General features: G+C 39.4%; 4 protein-coding genes across 9 annotated transcripts in view; 2 read left to right on the top strand and 2 right to left on the bottom strand.

Moving 5' to 3' along the window:
* The window catches only part of lmo7a (LIM domain 7a), a 45,767-nt gene extending 41,356 nt beyond the window's left edge, over positions 1 to 4,411 (bottom strand). For 3 of the 6 annotated variants that reach the window (XM_041056544.1, XM_041056546.1, XM_041056547.1), the window contains exons 1-2: positions 4,137 to 4,410; positions 3,800 to 3,914 (exon numbers count right to left, since the gene is read on the bottom strand). In XM_041056544.1, coding sequence (XP_040912478.1) covers positions 3,800 to 3,868 — 69 coding nt within the window. In that variant the 5' untranslated portion in view covers positions 3,869 to 3,914; positions 4,137 to 4,410. Of the gene's footprint in view, positions 1 to 3,799; positions 3,915 to 4,136 lie in introns of all 6 variants that reach the window. The other 3 variants (XM_041056549.1, XM_041056545.1, XM_041056548.1) reach the window with 2 other exon arrangements.
* Positions 4,412 to 4,925: 514 nt separating this feature from the next.
* On the bottom strand, positions 4,926 to 9,191 carry uchl3 (ubiquitin carboxyl-terminal esterase L3 (ubiquitin thiolesterase)). The gene is made up of 9 exons (XM_041058121.1): positions 9,058 to 9,191; positions 8,867 to 8,878; positions 7,332 to 7,460; positions 6,986 to 7,142; positions 6,668 to 6,753; positions 6,319 to 6,366; positions 6,098 to 6,173; positions 5,860 to 5,918; positions 4,926 to 5,758 (listed from the first exon to the last, which is right to left on the bottom strand). The coding sequence occupies exons 1-9, from the start codon at positions 9,097 to 9,099 to the stop codon at positions 5,669 to 5,671; spliced, it is 699 nt and encodes a 232-aa protein (XP_040914055.1). The 5' UTR covers positions 9,100 to 9,191; the 3' UTR covers positions 4,926 to 5,668.
* A 2,560-nt stretch (positions 9,192 to 11,751) lies between these two features.
* Positions 11,752 to 17,465, top strand: LOC121194400 (acyl-CoA desaturase-like). Its single transcript, XM_041057277.1, has 6 exons — positions 11,752 to 11,818; positions 12,496 to 12,734; positions 13,035 to 13,165; positions 13,491 to 13,696; positions 14,577 to 14,809; positions 15,814 to 17,465. The coding sequence occupies exons 2-6, from the start codon at positions 12,500 to 12,502 to the stop codon at positions 16,011 to 16,013; spliced, it is 1,005 nt and encodes a 334-aa protein (XP_040913211.1). The 5' UTR covers positions 11,752 to 11,818; positions 12,496 to 12,499; the 3' UTR covers positions 16,014 to 17,465.
* Positions 17,466 to 18,989: 1,524 nt separating this feature from the next.
* Positions 18,990 to 22,494, top strand: commd6 (COMM domain containing 6). Its single transcript, XM_041056343.1, has 7 exons — positions 18,990 to 19,217; positions 20,313 to 20,371; positions 20,660 to 20,725; positions 20,831 to 20,907; positions 21,084 to 21,252; positions 21,363 to 21,515; positions 21,600 to 22,494. The coding sequence occupies exons 1-7, from the start codon at positions 19,193 to 19,195 to the stop codon at positions 21,648 to 21,650; spliced, it is 600 nt and encodes a 199-aa protein (XP_040912277.1). The 5' UTR covers positions 18,990 to 19,192; the 3' UTR covers positions 21,651 to 22,494.
* Positions 22,495 to 23,058: the final 564 nt, after the last annotated feature.

Genomic DNA, 23,058 nt, shown 5'->3' with positions numbered 1-23,058 from the left:
AATGAATGGGTTAATTAAGATATTATCTCCTAGTCCTAAGTGTGGGAGGTGGGACCCACCCTGGCACAAAGCTGGCTGTAACAGAATACTTTTCTCCTCTCTATCCTCAACATTAGAGGTATTAACTCCCCTCAGATCCAGCCTGCTGTGCCCTCTCCCTCTCCTGTTGAACCTGCCATGTGGGATAACAACTCTAATCTGCAGCAACATACTGCTACTCTGATTTAACTGTGAGCTTTAAGGCAGGAGCAGAAATTTCAAAAACAGCTTGCCTTCCTGCAAACCCACCCTTCGCTCCCCTCAAGAATGTGCTGCTGAACGTGTTGAGGAACTGAGTCTCATGATGACTTCCCTCCACATTAAAAGGGTGAAATGTGGTCCAAGAGGTTCATTATGGGCTCTTAAAGGCCTCTGATACATGTGTGAAATTGATTGTTATTACTGCAGTGAACAAAGAATGGTGTCTTGGTAGAACACAAATAATCAGAAGAATCGAGGAGTCTCTGGGTCCGTGACCACAGCCATTGTTTATTCATCCTGGGCACTGAGGCAAATCAGTATTCAAGGTTTGTGCGGATGCAGCCCCCCCCCCCCCCCCCCCCACTAATTGTTCCTAAAATTCTTTGTTCCTTCTGAGGAAGACAGGGGCACGGTCATCAGAGGCTAACATGGACATTATCCAAATATTTTGGGGTTCTGACTCAATATACCACCATGGAAGCCATTAGAACCGACACCATCAACATATCAGAATAACAGAACTACACTGACATGTAAATGTAAGTGAATGGCTTCCTGTGTGAGGTCCTGCTCTACGTGAGTACGTCTGAATGTTTCTGGCCTGGTTTCTGATTGCTCTCTCTAAACAGTTAAAAAACCCAGAATGGGGCTAAAGTGAGGTGACTAATGATCGGTCCAGTCACATATACCAGCTACTGGTATGAAACACAACACAGTGACGTTGGTTACGGAAAGCAATTCATGAGTGCAGGCTGAAAGACCACAGTAACCTACTGAACGGAAGAAGGGGAAGGTTAAAAAAGGAGAGAAGTTATGGATGGAAATATCCATTTAGTCTCTTTTACAACCTTGATAAAATTTATTATTGTGTTGTTTCACTGGTGAGATGAAAAAAAAATATTTTCTCACTTACCCCTTGTGGCCTCTAGCCATGCAGATGGTTTTAGTTTTATTCTGAGGTTTTGAGATTTCCATCTCTGAGATTTTTTTCTGCCTCCCCAATACAAATGAGGTGAAGGGAATTTTGTTTATGGAGATCATAGGATTGAATATATATTTAAATATTTTTAGAAAATTCCAAAACAACACCTTTTTCTGGAAAAAGTTCCCTGAACTTTGTCTGGATCTAGCTTTGGATCTAGTCTTTGGGTTTTGAACTGTTAACCAAACAAAACAAATCATTTGAAGACATCACCTCAGTCTCTGCCATAGTAAAATGGGCATATTTTCTGATATTTTGTGGACAAAAACAATTTTGAGAGAAGAACTAAATTATTAGTGGCAGCCCTAAATGCAAGCATGTACAGTGTCAATTATACGTTTTCCCCCTTAACAATATACATGAAAACCATGACGAAGCATGGATTTGGTTCAGCGTTACATGATAAAAACAACAGAATAAGCAACAGAACCTCAAGAAATACACAGGATTATGTTACCTGTGATTGGCTGCTTTGTTCCAGAATATGTGAGAAACACAATATGGTCCTTTTCAACCAGCCGCACACAAACACAGGGCCGTAGAATCACAACTAGAGCTGACCTCCTATACAGATTACAGCCTATGCATTGTTGAAACTCCATTAGTAAGTATATATGTATATATGTATATATGTATATGTAAGTATACATATACATATAGAAATATATGTATATATTTCCACATACACATATACATACATATACATATATAAAGCAGTGACAGTAATAGACTTATTAAAATCTAATAAAAAAGTTCTTATTAGATTACCAGCTGTGAAATAATTTAGTTATTATTCATAACAGACTGTGTTTGTGTTTACAGACAGCTGTATACATGATCTTCTGACCTGGAAGTTGCATAAACACTGCCACTTGTTCTTGATTGTCATAACAGTCACACTTGAAGCCTTTCTATTCAATTAACAAGGACCTCTATTATTCCACTGGGCCCTGTGGTTGTAGGACGCAGTGCCCTGTGCTGACAGCCGGCCAGCTCTGAGGGGGCTATGTTCACAGCCATGGCAGCTAATGCAGGAATGTGTCCATGTGACAGGCTCCAGACCATTTAGTCTAGTTTTTAACAACACCACCAAGATCGCCATGCACACATGCCTCTGTTTAAAGGGCTGTGAAGCCAAGCAGCTTGTTAATCATTCAGTGGCAGAATCCACAAAAAGCCACAAAACTTGCTCTTTGAAGGGAAAATGCTAGACTCGTGCCAGAACTTGGTCCCTGATTGCTTTTGTATTTCCTCCCTGCCAGACTTCTCATGCATTTACTGTTATTGCAAAAGCTCCATGTCCTGTGCCTTTACCTGTTCAACTTGTTTAGCTTTCTGCTTGCTCTCCCTAATCTTCCCGCCCCTGCCTGAGATCATGCCCCCACCACAGTCCACAAGCTAAGCCACTACAATGGGCCAGTGTGTAAGTGTGAGAGACACTGATGTCACACCGAAAGCATTCAGATTCACCCCTCATGAAATTAGAACAATATTTGTTTAGTTACAGCCATGCAGCAGCTCCATGCCACCCTGCTGGGAAGAGAATTTGTGAGATTAGGAAACAGTTTTACCCGCTTGTAAAGAGAAAAGAAAGAATGAGAGTCTGGCTGGAGGTTGTATGGAAACTTTTACATAATTTGACATTTTGAAAATAGAAAAAGGGACTGTGCTGGGAAAATGCTGGTGGATAGGTTTTCTGTGTTGGTAGCTATTTTACATTTTATTACTGTGTTAGAAAAGGGGGTATATTATGACCATAAAAATAACATTTTCTTTTTGCCTCAGAAAAGGAAACAAGTGTTGAAACCTCTATTTTATATACATCACATGTGGAATACCATAACTACTTTTTGATTTTTCTTTAGCTTTTTGATCCATTACTGGCACCTAAAACAGAAATTTATTGTATTTACTTGTTCTAAACTATTTGAAACCCCAAACTCATTTTATGAGTCTGGCTTGTTATGTGCTTACAGCAGGTGAGTGGTGTAACACCTTGGGTCATTCATCCAAGTTTTTCTTAATTGCTCTGCTGATGTTTCTCACTGCCTCATAGCAACTGGAGCCTCAAAGTCAGAGGGACAATGAAAAAAAAACTGATGATCAATCAGACAATGAACGGAGCAGGCAAACAATGATGAATGGGGTCAAAGCCATGTACCTGTACTCTGAAGATAGAGAGGACAGAGCGTATGGCTAATGCTTGGAGAAGCCAACAGATTTCTACTGGCTAAAAGCAAAGATTGATCCCACTAGTTACCTGAGACTTGAGGTTAAGGGTGACACATGTCCCCATACATCTGTTATCTGGAGCTTGGGGGCAAGCAGCTGGGGAACCTGATCAGCTTTCAGCCATAAACTCAAGTAACATATCTCTCAATCAGGGATGTATAGGGAAGTAAAATTCTGTCACTCTTTTCTCAGCTGACAAGTTTTCTCAACTGCCATATGGTGATCACCAGCAGATACCAGATTTATTTCATCTTTACATCAACTTGCGTATTATTTTCAGTGTTAAAGTCTTGTCAATACTTGTAAAGAAAGGTGCCGAGAGTTAAAAAAAATGTTTTTACTCACCTCAATCCATCTCTGCGCCTCCAAGTAGGCTTCGTCGCAGCTGACAGAGGACTGCTCACGCCACTCCATCACAGAAACTTATTATCCGAGCTGCACCGGCGAACCAAATCGGCTCCTAATGGCCCGATGACATAAACGAGGGCCGTTTCAAACAAGCAGACACAATGAACGCTCTTAGAAACTCGTCAAGCGGACAGGTAGAGCACAGGTCAACTTGTAATCATACTTCTCATTCGTGAAATATGTCTCCTATTGTTCTTTTCCACCAGCTCATCAAGGAATGAATGCAAGGTGTAACAGTAACGCATTCCCTTTGCATCACCGTGCTGCCGCTTACCTGCTCTTTCATCCGACACACCTGTAGTTTGTGTGTTTTTGTAATTTTCACTCTCCGGACTCCCCTCGTCCCGTGGAGGCACTGACAGGAGAGATTCTCTTTTCTTTAGGTTTAAGCTGCATAAGTTGGAGGCAGCGGCAGGAGGGTTTCCAAAGTGGGGTCCGGGGACCACCCACGGGTCCTCGAGCGGCTTCCAGGTAAACACAAGCTTGAGAGTTATTTCCCTGACTGGAAGATTATTTCTGATCCCAGGTTTTCACTGCTGCCCGAACAGTAGGCCAGATGCACAATAGTGTAATTCTACAGCGAATAATAAGGAGCAACAAATGTTCCCAGACTAACGCAGCTACCTCAGGAATAACAAGGTTTGAAGTCTCGGTTCTGCTGACCACTGTTCAGATTAATGCCAAAAAGTTTGACTCTCTGGTTAAACTCCTCTACTTGAAGGAGTTCGGCTCTTCTCTTAAAACAAATTTCTTTCCTGCAACGCCATCCAGCGGTGGTCAGCGTGCATTAGAAGGTTAGTAAGTACTTCAGTAAAATTAGGATGCTTTAAGAGCAGGTTCCTGGCTGCATTCAAATCACTAGATTCTGTATTCCCAATGGAGAGGCATGTTACACAATTAGGACTTACTCCAGTGTACCAGAATATTTTTAAAGTTGTCTTCAGGCACCAGTTACAGACATCTGACTATAAATCTGTAAAAGTCCAATTTACACAAAAAGTCAACAGATGCATCGATTCAAATAGCTATGTGTGTGTCCCATAAAAGATCGATGAAAGAAATCTTTAATAAATTTGCCTTTTATTTGACAGAATTTCTAATTCTTATTACAAAAATGTAGGCACCTTCCACACGGACGTCCAGTCTGCATTTTTCAGTTATCCAGAGCCAGACATGTCAGAGATATGCTTTTTTTCTGATAACCTTTTCATTAACACCATTACCACATAAAACAGCATCAAGCCTAACTGTTTGTTTTCAAAGCCATGGCTGAAATTAAAGCCTTGCAAAACATGTTTCTGCAGGTTGGTTTTGACCATGTGGCTAGACATATGATCAAAAGCAAATCACTACATACAGTATGTCTCATTGAACCCAGAGTAAAAAAGAAGTTCAGTTCCCTCAGTGACATGAAAACTGTGTTAAATTTTCTCTCTTAATTGAAAGCCAAACATGTCATGTAAACACACTTGAGTGCAGTGTCAATGTATTACAGCCAATATCTGTATTACAGTTAGAGATGTATCACCAGAGGGAAACTGGAAGATTTTCATCTTATCAAGAATTACTTTTAGTTGCACAGCAGCTCCCTAATTCCCTTACAATTTCATCTAAAGCGCAACAAGTGATGTATAATTGAAATCGGAGCGTTACTTTAGAATGACATCCCTGACATTTTACTATTTTCCCCACATCACTTGCTAAACTATTTTGAAAACAAAAAAAGTCCAATTTTCCAATAAAGTCAGCACTTGAGAATGTTTGGCAGTAATAGTTTCTGTTTTCTCTGGTCACAAGGGAGTTTCCTCAGTATGTATCTTTGGAAAGGGCAATGATGGTGAAACGAACCTCCTGAGGGTCGCGAGCCATGAAGATCTTACAAACCTCTACAGCATCCTGCAGTGCAATTGAAAAAAAGAAGAAAATGATGGATTGCAACTCATCTTAAAAAGATATGCTTTATGTAGACACGTCTGTTTTATTATGTGATCTCATACCTCGAGGAAAGTATCTTCTGAAGTTTTTCTATGGACAATGGGGAAAGGCTTCCGGCCGTCTAGATATTTAAAAAAAACAAAACATGACAAAGACATTTGATCAGGAGTTTTCAATGTGTTCATTTTAAAATGTCACTTGAAATGTATCATTAAATGAGTAAAAAATTAATAAATAAAAACATGACAAGTAACTAAATATTTTCTATATATAAACATCTTTCAACTGTGGTTAACTCACCCAGTTCATATAACTGTCCTCCGACATTCACAAAAGCTATAAAATGCAGATTCACTTTCTCATCTAAACTTGGAGCCTGTAACGGACAAGAAATAAAGAAAGTTCTTGTGAGTTCAACACGCCTTTACATTAAGTAATAAACACAGTTCAGCAGAAAACGTGGCGTTAGCTCTGTCAGAAGCAACCACAGACAACACAGACATCTAAAACGCAATACAAACCTCCGTCTGCCCCTCTTGTGCGCTCGATTCATGTGTAACACGTATACTCTGAAACAAGAAGTAGGAAAAAAAAAACATGCTTTTCTTGCATTATACTTAATTGTAATTGTTTCCTAAACATTCAAGATTTTAGCATATTCTCATTTTCTGTATGACGTTGTTCAAAAGGTTACTAGGAAACATAGATGATTTTTTTCCATCTTGATATCACTTAACAGAAATGCAAACCCATAATTCTTTTTTGTGACCAGGAGGTCAAACAAATCCAAAACCTCAGCCAGTCCATAACCTGTAGTCTTTAACTTGTGTGTCTGTCTGAGCAAAGATTTGCTCTTCAGTGATCTCCCACCTCATCTTTTTCCAGGAAGGTGGCCCTTTCCTCTGGGGTCATTTTAGAGGTTTGTTCAAGAAACTTCTTAAGAGGAGAATCGGGCTCTGTGGAGAAAGAAGCACAAACAGTAGAATCTATAGAAAACTGTCTGCAAGCAAAAAAAAAGGTCTAAAGACTAAGCGATAAAATCATCTGAGCTATGAACAGTCATTTTAACCCTCACACAATCAAGTCTGTATTCATACAACTGGACTGAGTTGTTGCTCTCAAGCTGTAAACATAGGAATCTTTCCCATCTCTACCATCCCATATGACGTGAATGGAAAACCTGCTCACCAAATTCCAGGTGTGCCTGGTTGTTTGCCACTGCATGAATTAGTCCTATTGTTCCACAGGCGTTTCCAATAGTTTGCTTGATGAAGTAGACGTCAGGAGAGATCTCCTGTCCCTGATCCTTGAGTTTCTCCTCCTCCTCTTGCTTGAATGCCTCATACTGGACAGAAGCGAGACACAAGAGAAGTATTTGTTGAACACTGTTTCGCATGGCATGAACATGACTCTCGTAGCACCATGCACAGACTGAAGTTCATCTGAAGTTGAAATATGCATAAAGTGAACATCATCAAGTGGATTATAGGTAACTTACAAACACCACAAATGATGCAAGAATAAATTAAAGTACCTTCTCTGTCACTGGGAAGAGGAGTAGTACAGCACACACAGGTCTTGGTACCATGCTGAGAAGCTCTGGATCCAACCCATATACATCTCCAAATTGCCAGGTTGGCCTCATTCCCAAGCAATTCACGAACTGCACAAAAGCTGAGAGTAAATTCGTATGCATACAAAGACATAAAGCTAGCCTAACAACATCTGGCAGACAAGTTTAACCCAGTATTTAAAGTTGTATGTAATAGCTGGCTCCTGATTATCAACAGAAACAACTGATTCCTACCTAACCCCAGAAAGATTAGAACATTGTAATGTTATTACAGTTAAAATATAAATGCATTGTTCTCCAATAAACACTGCCACTGTGTGTCAGTCTCAATCTTGAAAAAGAAAAAAAACTGGACTCCCCCCCCCCCCCCCCCCCTCCCAACAAAGCAAAATTGTGGGCAAGACTTTATTTTACAGGTCCATAATTTCTTAATTATTTCCAGGCAAATTCTGTGACCTATGTATTTTGATAGTATTTATGAGGAAAACCTTAATGGAAAAGCTCAAATTAAACCAATATAAATACTGCCTTATTTATTTATTACTGGAAACTCTGTTGTCCATGTATACTCAGTTGCCAGTTTATTCGGTCTAATGAAGGAGTTATGCAATAAATCCTACCTAACAATGCTCAGTTTCTTTTGAAACTGTCTTAGAAGGGTGTTGATTCAACTGCGCGATCATTCTGGAGGATGTAGTTTGAGCTGCTGTTAAATAGTATTGTACTATACAGAGGTGCATTTCTCTAAAATCACCATAAACTTGAATCAAAACATCATTAAAACAATGTCACTGACACTATAAATTTAGGAAGGTAGGGTTTATTGCAGGACAGTTGTTTCAGACTGCAGTAGTTTCGACTGGGTGTGCCTAATAAACTGGCTGTTGAATTGTATGCTCGCCTGTAGAAACATTTCACGTGTTCAGATTGCCTGCTGTGCATTGACTAAATGGTTACAGCTGCAATTAATTTAAAGGAATAAATGAGAAGTGTACCAGGGAAACACAGTCTCTATTTTTCCTCATAATAAGTGCCACATTGCATAGCTCCTGTGAACCCGAGCATTAGAAAACCAGCAAGTGTTTGTTGCATATAACAGATAAACTGCCCTTGCACTGACAGACTGACACAGCAGGAACCCTCCAACCTGTCTGATAGTCTACAGGAATAAATCTGGGTATCTATCCGGGGTCATATTGGGTAACATGAGGCTACATGCTCAGGTAGAAAATGTCATGTTTCTAGCCCGGAAATCTATAGTCATATTCTTAGATATACTATATATTCTGATAAGTTATTCTTCATGGCCCGTCTCCTGCCATTATGTTTATCAGACAGCTGTACATTATTTAGTACACTGAATCTTTAATGGTAATGTTACATTGGGTGTAGCATCGCTGCTGGGGTAGGCCTTGTGCCTCACTCTGCACGTCGCATTCCCGTGTGATTTGTCCAGGCCCATTTGGTGCTAGATTCTGTCAGAGGAAAATACTCACCTTTGTCATGACCTGACAAGAAAAGACACAAACAGAAATGTTAGTCAAATTGCTGTTGCGGTTTGGCAAAGCAGCCACACCGGCTCCAGCTTTGTTCTCCCTGCTAGCATCAGTTAGCTGGGCTCTCACATGCTCGGGAATGAATGACTTCGATATAACAACACATACAATACATACTGGACAATACATACTTCTGGATTCGACTCCAGAGGCAACCAGCGTGGACAGTCCATTTTGAGGTAACGCCAGAGGTTAGTTATCTTTCACCTGAAAGGCGAAACTGATTCTCAAAAATCTGTTTGACAGCTGGAAATCGCTTCCGCGTCTGGAAAGTGCACCTTGACGTTTAGCCAAAAGGCAGGGGTACTCACTTCTTCGTGAACCATAAATTCACCACATCCAGAACTTTATAACACAGACAGACACTTTATATACATTGTTTAATAGTGTTGTATACCCGATAAAGTTTTGCCGTTGTTCTTTGTCGGCAAAATGAAGGATTTTTGAAAGTAATACCCACATTATCACCCTTAACAATGGACCAATCCACGGGGGCGTGTTTCAATGAGGCAGATTCACAGCGGTTGTGGCTGTTCATTCCCATTAATTTGATTCCGTTTGTGTGTCTAATAATTCTTTATTTTTTTTCTTAATAATAAAAATATTAATAATAATAGTAATAATTATAATAATGATAATATTCCCCAAGTCAGGGAACGTGTTTGATTCAGTGTGTAGCCCTAACATGTAACAACAAGACGGGGGCGCTGTTAGGGTTAGGTCTTCATTCACTTACAGGTCCCCACTTAATAAAGACTCTGCAGTGGGTTGTGTTTTTTCTGCTCTGACAGATTCTGTGTAACTACAGAAGGTGGACAATACAGTGCAATATAGTACTAAAGTTCAGCCCAAGGACAGGCTGATTTGATTCTGTGGCAGTTTTTGTTTAGCTGAGTTTTTTGGCTACCTGATCCCGAGGAGGGGGGGATTTGACAAAACATCACATTACATAATTCACAACAACCCCATGACAAAACCTCAGCATCACACATGACCTTATGGTTGAGTCAATGCATTTATTATACAGTTTTTGCCCATTACAAGATTTACAAAGGTTGCATTTTCAGCAAGGCCATCACATTGGATTTCATCATACAGTGTCTGTCCACCTCCTGGTGCTGCTGTGTACACTACAGTAGCTGTGTTTGTAAAGGAGATGGTGCCATTTCAGCCTTTTTGGAGTAATCTTCTAAAACAGATTCATTCCAGTTCACAAAAGGCCATAACATAATGAGTGTATAGTATGAGTTATCAAGTATTGTTCCTAGCAGGTCACCGCCATTTATGTGAGGACATACCCTGCGACAAAGCTGTCTTGACAGAAAGATAGCATGCTCTTTTATCTCTTTATTAAAGTAATGGGATGATGATGCATAAAATCATCTAGACTGATGTCAAGGAAAGCAGAAAATCTTGGGTGCTGGTGAACATACCAATCAGCAATCTTATATTTTACTATTTTACTATATTTTACTTATATTTAATTCAACTTTTGACAAGAATATTTTTTTTCACATAATAGTTCACAGCACATTTCACATCTTAGCTGCTGAACTCCTGCCTATTTTTCTCCTTTTCACTAAAAGACCTGATCTATATTTGACTGCTGATGTCAACATCTGAGGAAAAATATTTCTAATGGTTTCTGCTGGAAAAATGCAATGGATTATTCACAACCACAACTGCAATATATGTACTTGTTCTGAAGAGAGTGACATGGGAGTAGGGGTAAAGAGCAGTCATGTTTCAGCCTTGCAACCGTTCATCAGATTAAAGAGTTATATTAAAATCTGCTGAGGCTGATTTTTAAAAGAATGGGAAATGGCTATGGGTTACTTATGTGATGAGACTTTATCTAAACATTCTCCACAATACATCTTTCCTTTAAATGTACTTTTAAAAATTCACTTCCTCTGCACAGTAAAGAACACTCAGCCTAAACAAACTAAAGATGTTTATTTTTAACTAACAGCTTAAAGGTGCCCTGTGGACAAGTATAACAAACTAATCCTACCTCTCTATGAATATTTATTACCAAACTAGAAAATTTCTGGAGAAATTTTGAATGTGCCAGCTGCTTGGTTCCTATCCAGGATAATCAGCTGTCAGATACTGGGTATTTATACAAGTGGATTTAAAGGAGCACATATCCAGGAGAACTTGAAGGACCATGGGTGATGTTATTTATGGCACCTATGGTCCTACTATAGGTGCCCTGATACCGTCACTGCCATCAATGCAAACACTGATGGCAGTAACTGTATCACAGAGGTTCACTGACACACAATCATGTTCGAATTACTACACAGGACATTCAAGTGCTGGAGACTTATCCTAACTCTGATCATTGTCACTACGGGTATCAAGGTTTTGTTGCTATCAACGCATTTATCAATCACCATTTATCGTCTATTCCACTTCATTCTGCACTTTGCGCTGTAATAGCAAGGTCTCACTGAGGACCCACTAAGACCCCCTGAAGCGCACTCTGGACTAGGGGAGCGCCTTCAAGTACCTGTCGTTCCGTAACACTGACCTGTAGTCCGAGTTGCATCTGAGAAGTGAGTCACGACACAAGGAAAATAACCGGAGGCCAGCGCCTTTGGGAAAACAGTTTTAAGACATTGCGTAAAACATTGCATTTACTAATCAAACACGGTTTGGGCCATGAAGGACGGTAAACAAAAGTTAAACAAACGACCATGAGCTATGCAGAGCCGGAGGAATTACTTTTCCCATCCGCCAATTACTTTCAAACAACGTCGGGCGAAACAATAAAAGGACCAAGAGGGGTTACCTTGCGCTTTTTTTCCTTTTCATCTTCACCTGCATCTCTCAACGTCCGGATCTCTGCAGCTTTGGCATCCTCTTCTGTGAGGGAAAGCAGACTCGGTGAGTAGGTTCAACCTGGGTAAGCAGCCACGAAACTGCATGCAAATTTTTAGCCGAGATCGAAAAGTAACTGATGGTGTGCATGCGCCTAGATTGACTTGACTCTACAGAACGTTTTGGCTTCTTTACTGTATTTGCTTATGCAATAGCAGCGGAATACCAAACACCAGCAACGATGCTATTCAAAAACGAAATATGCCACTTGAATACCATCCACCACTTTTCCATCTCATCGCTGTTGGAAAGTCATGGGATCACATTTTGCCTTTACACCATGTTCATATGCTCATGTACTTTGAAACATTCCGTTCCTGCTGTTCACACTGGCCCTTAAGATAAACCTTCCTAATGGATTTCCATCCTAAATCCTTCTTCCATGCAAAACTATAGTATATTCCAAAATTTATCTGCAGCTAATATGGTGTTGTCAGCAGTCTGTGTTTGACAAAGCATCAGGGTATTTTTCACAGTTTCAGTCTTTTAGGACCAAATTACCTCCTTTTGCTTCCCTTTGTTGAGCTGGGGAAGAAACAACAGTAACACTTTTAGAAGGGATCTCATGATGGTCAGTGTGGACAGGAGAAACTACTGTATCAAGACTGCTGCATGTACAGCCACCTGCCACACCTTCTCCATTTAACTGATTTGTTAACGTGTTTTTATTCTTTTTGTTACAGCAAAATGACTGAGACGGAAAACAGGAATGGTCACGCTGGCAAGCAAGAAAATGGAAATGCCATGACAGAAATGTCAGAGGTGGATGATGCTTTTGACAACACCTTTAACGATAAGGAGGGTCCAGCACCACCAATGGTGGTGGTGTGGAGAAATGTCATACTGATGTCCCTCTTACATATTGGTGCACTTTATGGACTGATTCTTATTCCTTCTGCATCGGTCTTAACTCTTGCACTAGGTAAGTATTTAGTAAACAATGTAACAGGCTTGAATCTGAATCTTGTTTCAGTGGGGCAAACAAAGTACAATTATGACTCACTCAGACAGATTGCTCTCTGCCAGTGTGAGGCCCTCGATTCTCAAATTCTGGATTGCCTCAGCTATTAGTGTAATAGAAATGCATTTGTGGCTTTAATACAGCAGTGTGAGGGTAGACCTGCATGCTTCCACCTTTCATACATAACTTTACTTCTAGGAGAGGCCTGAGTGTAAGGAAAAGAACATAATGCAGTGACTGCTTCTCTTCTCCTTTTTCCAGCTGTATTGTACTACGTCTACAGTGGTCTCGGTGTGACTGTTGGAGCACACAGATTATGGAGCCACAGATCCTATAAGGCTTCTTTTCCCCTTCGAGTCTTCCTCGCTATTGGCCAATCCATGGCCTTTCAGGTAAAATTAAAATAAAAAAAAGTATTCCCATTTATTCCACGGCAGTTGCTACCTCATCTAAACTATCTTATGCTTTATGTTCATCACATTTATTTGTTACAGCATTTACTAATGGGGTTAAAGTGGCAATGGCACAATTTGATCTTCAAATAAGTGTATAGCTGGTGATTTCAAAATTATATAATCTGAGTGATATGCTTTTATTGTTCTTTTTTTTTTTTTTTTAGTATCTGAACGCTGACCTTAATCTGATGATCTGAAACTTTAATGAATGTCTTTGGATGTGTTGCGTAATCCTCTCCAATTTCTGTCTCTGTGTGTCCAGAACGACATATATGAGTGGACGAGGGACCACCGTGTCCATCACAAGCACTCTGAGACAAATGCGGACCCTCACAATGCCAAACGGGGGTTTTTCTTCTCCCACGTTGGTTGGCTGCTGGTTCGCAAGCATCCCAGTGTCATTGAAAAGGGCCGAAAACTTGATATGTCAGACCTGAAGGCAGACAAAGTGGTTATGTTCCAAAGAAAGTGAGTAAACACTAAGAGAGAGTTTGTCTTTGGGTTTACTGCTGTTGTTTTTGTTAAATGTGTAATCAGCTGCAGTCACTTTAGGCTATTTACTGACACAAACTGGATTCACAAGTTCTGGTTTCACAGCAGTCTTGTCTCCTGTGCAATTTTTTGGGGGAAGAAACAAAATACCATTGGGATTATTACAGGATATTATTCATAAGTACTAATAATCCTTTTACTCTGTCGATGTTACAACTAATTTGTGGTTGCAGTTATGGAAATAAAACCGGGTGGAAAAAAGGTCTGGATCATGTTTAAGGAATAAATGTCAACACTGACTTTTAGTCTGAGACAGACCATGGACCTGCTGCATTAGGCGTCAAAGGCACAAAGATTACATCCTCTATCATCTCACTCTTCACCCCTTTACTTCCCAAAGTGATATGAGTGTCACGCTGCTTCTAGGTCACTGTAAGCATGTTACACTTCGGGACAGATTTATTGATAATAGATACTGTCTACACCAGTGACTGAACCACAGCGTGTCCACACATGTCCAGTGACTGTTCATTTGTCAACATTTCTGCTCTTCTACATAATCAGGACACTCTGTCAACTGTGTACCATGTACAAACTGTATGGAGATAATCATGTTAATATGTTTATAATTGCCCACATAATATTGCTTTTCACTCTCATTTCAAGTGTGTTTTGGGATTGTCACAGTCAAAGGTCGTCATTTTCTCATTTTGACTGATTGTCAATCTCAAGAGGGTGGGTATTAAGTAATGTGAACCACCATAAGGGCACATGCTAGAGGGGTGAGAGAAAAAAAATCGATTAGCCCTGCATTAAATTACATCTGTGTGAAGTATAATTTCTTCTTTTATTTTAGATACTACAAGCTGTCTGTGTTGCTCTTTTGCTTCGTTATGCCCACACTGGTGCCCTGGTACTTTTGGGGCGAATCCTTGCTTGTGGCATACTTCGTCCCTGGGATCCTGAGGTATGTTCTGATGCTCCATGGCACCTGGCTGGTCAACAGCGCTGCACACATGTGGGGAAACAGGCCTTACGACAAGACCATTAACCCAGCAGAAAATACACTGGTTGCTATCGGCAGCATAGGTAAAGAAACATGTTCACTATTCACTAAACTGTGCTTATACTGTGCTGTGACCTTGAATGTGCTTTTTTTGTGTGTGTGTAATGTAGTGTCTCCTTGCAACTGAGATATTTGAATTATCTTTGTCACAGGCTGAAAGCTTGTCTTTTCATGTCAGTCACACTGGTGACTTTCTCAAATTTTATTCAATGTGGCACCTCTAGTGGGGAACTGTTGCACTGCACCTAACTGAATGCTCTCTAGCAACTCTTAGAGGAACTTGTTTTTAGTTCCACTTATTCTGTCATTTTAACTGGTCACTACAGTTTTTCCACATTACTTTCTTGTTCCTAAGCACCCAAAGCAGCTGCAGTAAACACATTATTCGTAAATGTAGTGGTAAAGACTGTAGCCGCTTGTTCTGGAGATGCTGCCACTGTAAACTCACATTTAAATGTTTCTGATATTAACATCACTGTTCTCTTGGATTATACTCCTGTGAACCAGATGCATGAATCAGTGCCTGTAAACTGTAATGCTCCATGAGATTAATAGCTGTCTTATCTCCTAAGGCTGTTATGTCTTTCATGAACCAGACTTTATTTTTTTCAACATATCTGCTCATTGTTTGTACTAATGATTCAACCTCAGGTATGCCTAATCTTCTTAGGCATACCTGAGTGTCATAATGATTACAAAGACTGCTTGAGCAAATCTGATTTTGGTAGCTTGTAAGTTACATTAGATGACAGTCAGCCTTTAAGATGATTAAATCCAAAAATACATTCTTTGCATGGCATCAGGTTAAATTATCAGTTACATGGTGCCAATAGCTGTCTCTCACTTCTTCATAATCCCTGTGTGTAAAGTGGCTACAGATAATGTATACACCATATTATTATTAGTATTAGCCTCATCAAAGAAAGTATGTTACTCTGTTGCAACCATCCATACGTTCATTCAAGTTATGTCTGTGAAGTTGCTGACAATCAGTGAAGCAAAAAGTATTTTTCTTTTTGGTTTTCAGGGGAAGGCTTCCACAACTACCATCACACGTTCCCCTTTGACTACGCTGCCAGTGAGCTTGGCTGGAGGCTGAATCTCTCCACTGTCTTTATAGACCTCATGTGCTTCCTGGGTTTGGCAAAGGACCGCAAGAGGGTATCAAAGGAAATGATCCTTGCTCGCATCCGGCGAACAGGTGGTGGCAACAACAAAAGTGGCTGAGTCACACAACCCTCAAACTCTGTAACTGATGCCAACATGTAGGATCAAAACAGAACGTAGCAACATGGATAACAGCATTTCGGTGGTGGGGTGGTAATTATGATCCTTCTAAGTTAAACATCTTCTTTAGACAAATATTGGATTTAAAGAGTTGTAGAACTTTTCATAAATTGTGTGGGTCTCTTTGAAGTTGAAGTTTCCTTTAGCCACAACTAACACCTTGGCTACATGTGCAAAAACAGCTTTTTCACCCAAATATTAACACAATAGAATAACTTAACAGGTCTGTGTGAGCAGTGTGTGACAGCTTTTTTATCATTTAATAGGCTTAGGCACATTGAAATCTTTACTGAAACTCTTTATAGTAAGTATTCTGCACAGGCAAGATTTAGTTACTTTTGTTTGTTTAGGACCTTTTGCTCTAACTTCAATCAATAGTTCTTTGTTTCATTCTACAGGGAGTGGAGGTGCATCTTGATATTTGCTTGTCTTTATTTAATTTAATGTTTTCTTTATTTAAGGCAAGCCAGTAGTTTTACTAAACCTTAAGCTGTGTTCAAGTCAAGTCCACCACAGTCAACACTCTGCTAAATCATCCAGATTCAGAAGTGTTATACTTTGTGATACTTTTATACCCACTGTCTTTAATTTAAGTCTATTTAGAGCATTAAGTTCTCTGGTGTATCACAATGTGCACCTTGAGTAAAGATGTAGTGTCGAACTTCATCCTCTTCATGGAGACAAATCTGGAGTGAAACATGGAACCAGACTTCTCACTCTTGATCTGAAAAGAGAGGACTGCTTGCTTTTATTCTGTATTCAGTTGAAATACTTTCAGATATTAGGTATCCATCTCCCCCAGACAAGGCCAATGAGGCATGTGTAGGAGGGGTGTTTACCTTTGGTGCTGTGTGATATTATTGAAACATATATCAGGAGTCATGAGGGAGGCACACTTGCTTAAAAAATTGAAAGTGCATGTCATGGTGATAAATTAGGCCTTAAAGTTCAATCACAGTTGTGTGATGACTGTCTGTAATTATCTCTATTCATAAAGAAAACCAGGAATCATTCAGCAAATCCTAAGAAATATGACTTATTGTAATTTTAACTTTTGTGCAAGAAAACAGATATTTTGCTCTGAAACCAGATGTTATAACATTGTTGATACTGTTGTAGTATTGCAACAGGTCCAGCTGGTGTTCAGAATCTCTGAATGTTTTTATGTTTATCTTGCTGCTGACATAATCGAGCCATTGTAACTTTAACACCTCCCTCTCCCATTTTTGAGCATGTACTTTTTGAAATGAAAGCCTTGCCTCCTGTCTAAACAACAGATGGGGATCTAACGCTGCTGTTTATGCTGGGCTTATTTTCTCATCCTCATCTAATGGTGTTGAAAGACTGCTGAATGTGACACCACCATACATATTTAAACTATCATTAAACACAGTTTAAACATCCTTTGCGAGTTCATTGAGCAAAATACAAGCAAAAGGAGAAAATCATTACTGGGGTCAGTACTTCTTGATATCAACATCTTTTGCGTCCCTCTGAAGGATCAGCACACTCCCTCTGCTGGACAATTACTTTATGGCAAGTCAAAGAAACAGTTCGGAGGTGAATCATCCTTTAGTGTAAAAGCAGTAAGTTGTGGTGGTTCTGGCAGGAAATCCCTGCCCAAACACTGCAGGACAGAAAGTGAAGAATAATTTAAAGAAATTAAAGGTACAAAATATGAAACCAAGCTAAACTTAAGTGACTTTGTCTAGCTTTATCATTAGATAATATTCAAGGTGCTGTAATCTTATCGGTGTGCCCATATCAACACCACACAATCCACAGTCCTCATTCTGCAAAAATACATTCCAAAGTTTAGCTAGAGCTAATAGGACATTTCAGAATCCAGAGTTAAACAAGTCTGAATCTTCCAAAGTTACAGTCTTTTTACACAGCAAAGTTGCTCTAGTTTTGTGTTAAAGGAACGCATTAGGAAAGAAGCTGAATTAAGTAGATTTCTTAAACGTGTTGTAGTTATTGGTTGTTGGATTCACAGCTCACTCACGTTTCTGTCTGGCTTATGATTGGGCCATTGAAGGTATTATTGCTCTCAGTCTGTCAGTCCAGAGAGCCACAGTCACATAAGAGCCCATCCAAGAAATTTTGGAGACATTAAGTTGGTCAGCTTTTCAATCTATGTTAATCACAAACACTGGAAATATTTAATAAAATAACAGGTGATGAAAAAATATTTTGTGGGGACGTTAATGCACCCAACAATTTGTGGCAAAGATAAAAACAAGCCATTGAAGATCATATTATGATTGTTGGTTGGTTTGAATGATGGAAATAGTATAAAAATGCACAAAGATCTACAAGCATAGCTCTTACTCTAGTAAGTAATGATTTAGCAAAATCTAGTGACTGGAAAATACTAACTATATCCACAGTGGGTAATGATCATTTCCCAGTCTTTGAATAGGCCTGTAAAGATATTTTCTGAAAAAGGTTATCAGTAGATGGTGCTTCTCTAAAGCTAAGGGGACTGAATTTAAGGAATACTATTTAGAATTAGGAAGTATGGAAGGTAATATAGAGAATAAAGCAGGTGCTGTATCAGTGTGTGTCTCAAAAGTAAAAGAAGCGAGAAACAGAAGGTTGTACCCTGGTTGTATGATGAGTGCAGCAAAGCTATAAAACAGGATGAAGAGAATAAAGCACTTAGAAAGGTTTTAAATAAAAAAAATGTTTTTGATTTTCAAAGAAAGGGGACTAAGGCTCGGAAAGTATTGAATCAACAAAGAGCACAATGTTGTTCTTATCCATGAGAGAAAATTAATTTAAGTGGTACATCCAAGAATGAGTAGGAAAGCAAAACAAATGGGAAACAGATGGCTGCATTTGCATTGCCTCATCATTCCAGTCCAATACAGTAGGTGGCGGTATAGATCAGTGTTTTACAATCCGTCAATAAACCCAAAGAAGAAGAATATCGGCGAATCTCTTCAGAAAAAAAGGAATTGCCTACCCGAAGAGAAGTGGCATTTGTCACTAGGTATTTTTTGAACATATTAACAGTAATAGTACAGATTAAAAATTCGCTTAAAGGGTTTTAAAAGTTGCCGGAAGTTGGCAACACTGCCATTGTGGTCAAACCAGTAGCCTGACTGAGAGAGAGGATGCCAGCAGCAGAGGAGTCATCTGGTGGGTTTTAGGTTTTAACATGCATCGCACAGCGTTACAGTATTTTCAGCAGACAGCAGTTTCACTAGAAAGCCCGGTGAGCTAGGCTCTTCATATAGCTCTGAACAACATCCAGGCATTGTGCTAACTTACTTGTTAGCGTTAGCTTAACACAGTGGCTAGCCGGAGGTGTGTCGAAGACGGTTTCCCCTATCGATATATGTTTCCCTTACCTAAAGCTTAACCAAGCCATATCCATAACCCCAACGAGTCGTCTTCTGGGATGGTTAACCCGATCCCAACCTTGCCTTAACCCCTACTAGTTAGCTCCGCTCCGCCTAAACATAGCCTTAGCCTCCGTTCCTCTCATGTATTAGCATACATTCGACTCAAAGAGGTACGTTAACTCTTAACATATAACTAACCGGAGATGTTATAAAAAAAAAAAAAAAAAAGAAAGAAACCCACAGAGACGTGTAAAAACTCGAAGTGATTTTTTTTGGTATTTTCAGAATCACTTCTGTTCCCATCTCGACGAGTAAAACATTTAGCCTACTGCACGATGGAAAAGATTTTTAACCCGTTTCCTAAGTTGCGACTGTCTAACCTATCCAGGTGTCCGGTGGGCTGCCATCATTCAATGATAGACCCTCGACAATTCTTTAAGTAATTAAAAAAATGCATTAATCTTTATTTTAGTTTTAATTTATAAACTAAACTTAAACTTATAAAATTTATATTAGTCATTACTTATTATATATTGCTTTATTTTTACTTTCCCATCATTGCATCCTGAATGTGTAATATTTTGTATTATATTTACTGAATAAAGTTCTGAAAAAAAGAATTCTGCAGAAATGGGACTGATAACGTTATACTTATATATTTACTAATCTTGGTAAAAGTTTTACAGGAAATAAATGATAGAAATCATAAATGTTCTTGTAGTAGCAGTCGTTAGCCTTGTCTTGTAAAGAGAGCAAGGAGTTAACATAATTACCAGAGTCAGTCTCACATGACACCATGACTAGTGAGCGTCTTGAGACCAGTGGTTATGGGTCCAGAAATGTATTGGAAACCCTGTTAGAAATGAATTGCTTCACTTCTGTATTTCAGGCATCAACGGAATTGTGGACAACATCTGTAGGCTTTCTCCAGATCTGTTGGCTGAAGCAGTAAGGATATGTGTGTGTGTGTGTGTATATGTATATATATTCCCATCCCCCACATAGGCACACATTCTTAATCATGCTTCTTCACATGTCAAGTTTTTAAGATTTGCTACAGGAAGAAGTTCATGTTGATCAAGCCTCTCAATGAGATAAACAACTGAATGCTAAATACAGTGTAACAGTGTATTGTTGGGCTGTTAGCAGCCATGCTCTGCACAAGTTGTACAGGATGTGATGTTGGTTGCGCAGTTTATAATGTAGTTCTGATAACTAATCTTATAATCTCCACAGTGTCAGCACATTCTGACGTATCTTCAAGGGCAGGCTAGAGGAGTAGATTCAGCTGAAATTTCTGATGTGAGTCAATGTTTCCTTAGATTTTTTTTTTTACTTATAGTAACCCATCTTCCCAAGTTCCTCTTTCATTACTTGTTTTTTTGTTGTTGTTATTCTTCTGGGCAGAGATTTCAGAGAGCTGGAGTCAGACTTGACCATGAAGCTCTGCAGAACATTATCAGATTTCTGTTGTTAACATTCAGGTATTTTTCATCCTAATTTTTTCTGGTTGCAGTTTGTTAAATTGATAACTGGTAGACATGTTTTCTCCCATGCAGCACACATTTATTTCTTATTTAGCCTATTAAAAGGCTACGTCACACTTAAAGAAGCACATAGTTGTACTGTGAGCTGTGATAGATAACATTTTTATCACCAGGTCAGCTGGGAAGAGCAACCTCTCTGGAGATGACCTTGTGTCGAGGCTGGACGAAGGCAGTAACAAGTGGCCCAAAGCTTCCCTCCAGGTGTTGCACAGGCTGTGGAGTGAACATGGTGCATTAGTTCATGCTCAGCAGGAGGTCCAGGCCATGCTCAGCATCGGCCAGGTATGTCCACGTTTTATGCAGCTAATCACTCTTTTTGAAATATTTTCTAATGACCTGAACAAAGAAGTTGTCTGTTTTCAAAACTTGTTTGTTTTACCGTATCTGTCTAGTTAGTGGACATGCAGTGGAGGCTTGGCATGGCAGTGAGCTCTGACACCTGCCGATCTCTCAACTCCCCATATGTGTCTCTGCTGCTGAAGATCGTTGAGCCCTCAGGACATATTTGTCAGAGGTCTTTTGAGATGACCATTCCACAGTTTCAGGTCTGTATTTATTGATGTGAGTGTAATGTTGTTGGTGTAAATTATTAGTGGCTTCATTTAGAGATTTTTTTTTGTTCTCTGCAGAACTTTCACAAGCAGTTCAAGGAAATGGGAGCTGTTATGGAGACTGTATGATGAAGCACACCCATGTGCTTGTTGCAATTACACCCCGGTTTACATGTAACCAGTGGAAAAACAGCTTTACACAGGTGATTGTCCGCTGGCTGTCTCACAGTGGGGATACAAAATACTGCAAATGTCAGTTCTTAGCTTTGCCCTTAAACTTTTCCACCTGTTGCAAAAGCTCATAAATGATTTTTTTCTTACGACCTCCAGCTGTTAAAATAGCTGAAAATGCCTGTTGTCACTTTGAATGCCAAGATTTAAGTGTACTTCGTCCCATTAACTCAACCACATATAGTGAATTTAATTTTAGAGACATGTTATGTATACCTACACTGCTAATACTACAAAATCCTGACTAATATTCTAATTGTGCTACATTTGTTAATTTGTTACAGAATGTTGAACATTTATATGGTTTAGATTAATCATAGTTTTTTTCTGGCTTTGTAATTATGATACATTTTCAAAATGGAAAACAACTGTTGCTAAAATCACTGCTTTTCTGTCTAGGGCATGAGATTCTGATTGTCCCACTAAGCAACAGCCTGTTATACCACAGTTTCAGAGGTTTAAAATTTCATACCTACTTTTAAAATTTCATATCTACTTTGCAGCACAGTTATTAGTTTGAAAGGCTGGTGATGTAAAATGGCCCATGTGAACTTTTTACAGTCCTTGTGCTTTCTGTTAATGTCTAAATTATTAAGGCCTTTGCTGTCTGTGTTTTCCATGATAAGGCTTAAATGCTCACTGTGTTTCTGAGTTGGCCTTGTAGTTTTTTTTTTTTTGTTCCATCTTCACTTGGATGTGATCCCAAGGTGAGGCAATGAATAATTATTAAATGTTAACCTTAGTTGCGTGGTTATTTGAGTACAACTTCACAATTTAGGGCAAAGCAAAGTAAAAGCAAATTAGTGTCAGTTTTCCATCTGACTGCCCTGTATATGAAGAGTCCTTACACTGTATTGACTGTCTGCATGCTTTGTAGACAGTCAATATGATGTTGCCAACATCATGCTGGCAATCAAAAAACAAAAATACAACCTTCTGATTTCATCAAATATAGATCTGGGGCTTAGAGTTTGTCTATTTGGTTGCCTATCCTGCAATATGAAAATCCTCTACAGTAAAAAAAATAATAAAAAAAAAATCATAAGGGCTTTGGTAGGTTGCTGATCTCCAGTGGCTGCTACCTGGGTGATGAGATTATATATGGCAAAGTTACTATTTTGGGGATATGTGCAGATTTATGGCATTTGGTAGATGGAACTCTTCTAGTTCATGAAGCATATCAGATGTGATTACAGCTGTCCACAACTGTGATTCAGCACAGCCTGCTTGTTAACAGTTGTGAACCGCCGTAGTGAAGAATTGCTAATGGTCGTTGTGCTGCCAGCATGTAGTACTTGGCAAAGCT

This window comes from Toxotes jaculatrix, chromosome 15, assembly GCF_017976425.1.
Source record: "Toxotes jaculatrix isolate fToxJac2 chromosome 15, fToxJac2.pri, whole genome shotgun sequence".
Taxonomy (NCBI): Eukaryota; Metazoa; Chordata; class Actinopteri; family Toxotidae; genus Toxotes; species Toxotes jaculatrix.
This window is presented reverse-complemented; position numbering and strand designations above follow the sequence as displayed.

Excerpts from the sequence above, each read along its gene's own strand:
- LOC121194400 (XM_041057277.1), top strand. The coding sequence starts at position 12,500 with ATGACTGAGACGGAAAACAGGAATGGTCACGCTGGCAAGCAAGAAAAT. Across the intron at positions 13,166-13,490 it reads GCCAATCCATGGCCTTTCAG|AACGACATATATGAGTGGAC; the intron begins GTAAAATTAAAA and ends CTGTGTGTCCAG. Across the intron at positions 14,810-15,813 it reads GGTTGCTATCGGCAGCATAG|GGGAAGGCTTCCACAACTAC; the intron begins GTAAAGAAACAT and ends TTTGGTTTTCAG.
- uchl3 (XM_041058121.1), bottom strand. The coding sequence starts at position 9,099 with ATGGACTGTCCACGCTGGTTGCCTCTGGAGTCGAATCCAGAA. Across the intron at positions 7,143-7,331 it reads TCTTCCCAGTGACAGAGAAG|TATGAGGCATTCAAGCAAGA; the intron begins GTACTTTAATTT and ends GCTTCTGTCCAG. Across the intron at positions 5,759-5,859 it reads CAGAAGATACTTTCCTCGAG|GATGCTGTAGAGGTTTGTAA; the intron begins GTATGAGATCAC and ends ATTGCACTGCAG.
- commd6 (XM_041056343.1), top strand. The coding sequence starts at position 19,193 with ATGCCAGCAGCAGAGGAGTCATCTG. Across the intron at positions 19,218-20,312 it reads AGCAGCAGAGGAGTCATCTG|GCATCAACGGAATTGTGGAC; the intron begins GTGGGTTTTAGG and ends TCTGTATTTCAG. Across the intron at positions 20,372-20,659 it reads CAGATCTGTTGGCTGAAGCA|TGTCAGCACATTCTGACGTA; the intron begins GTAAGGATATGT and ends TAATCTCCACAG.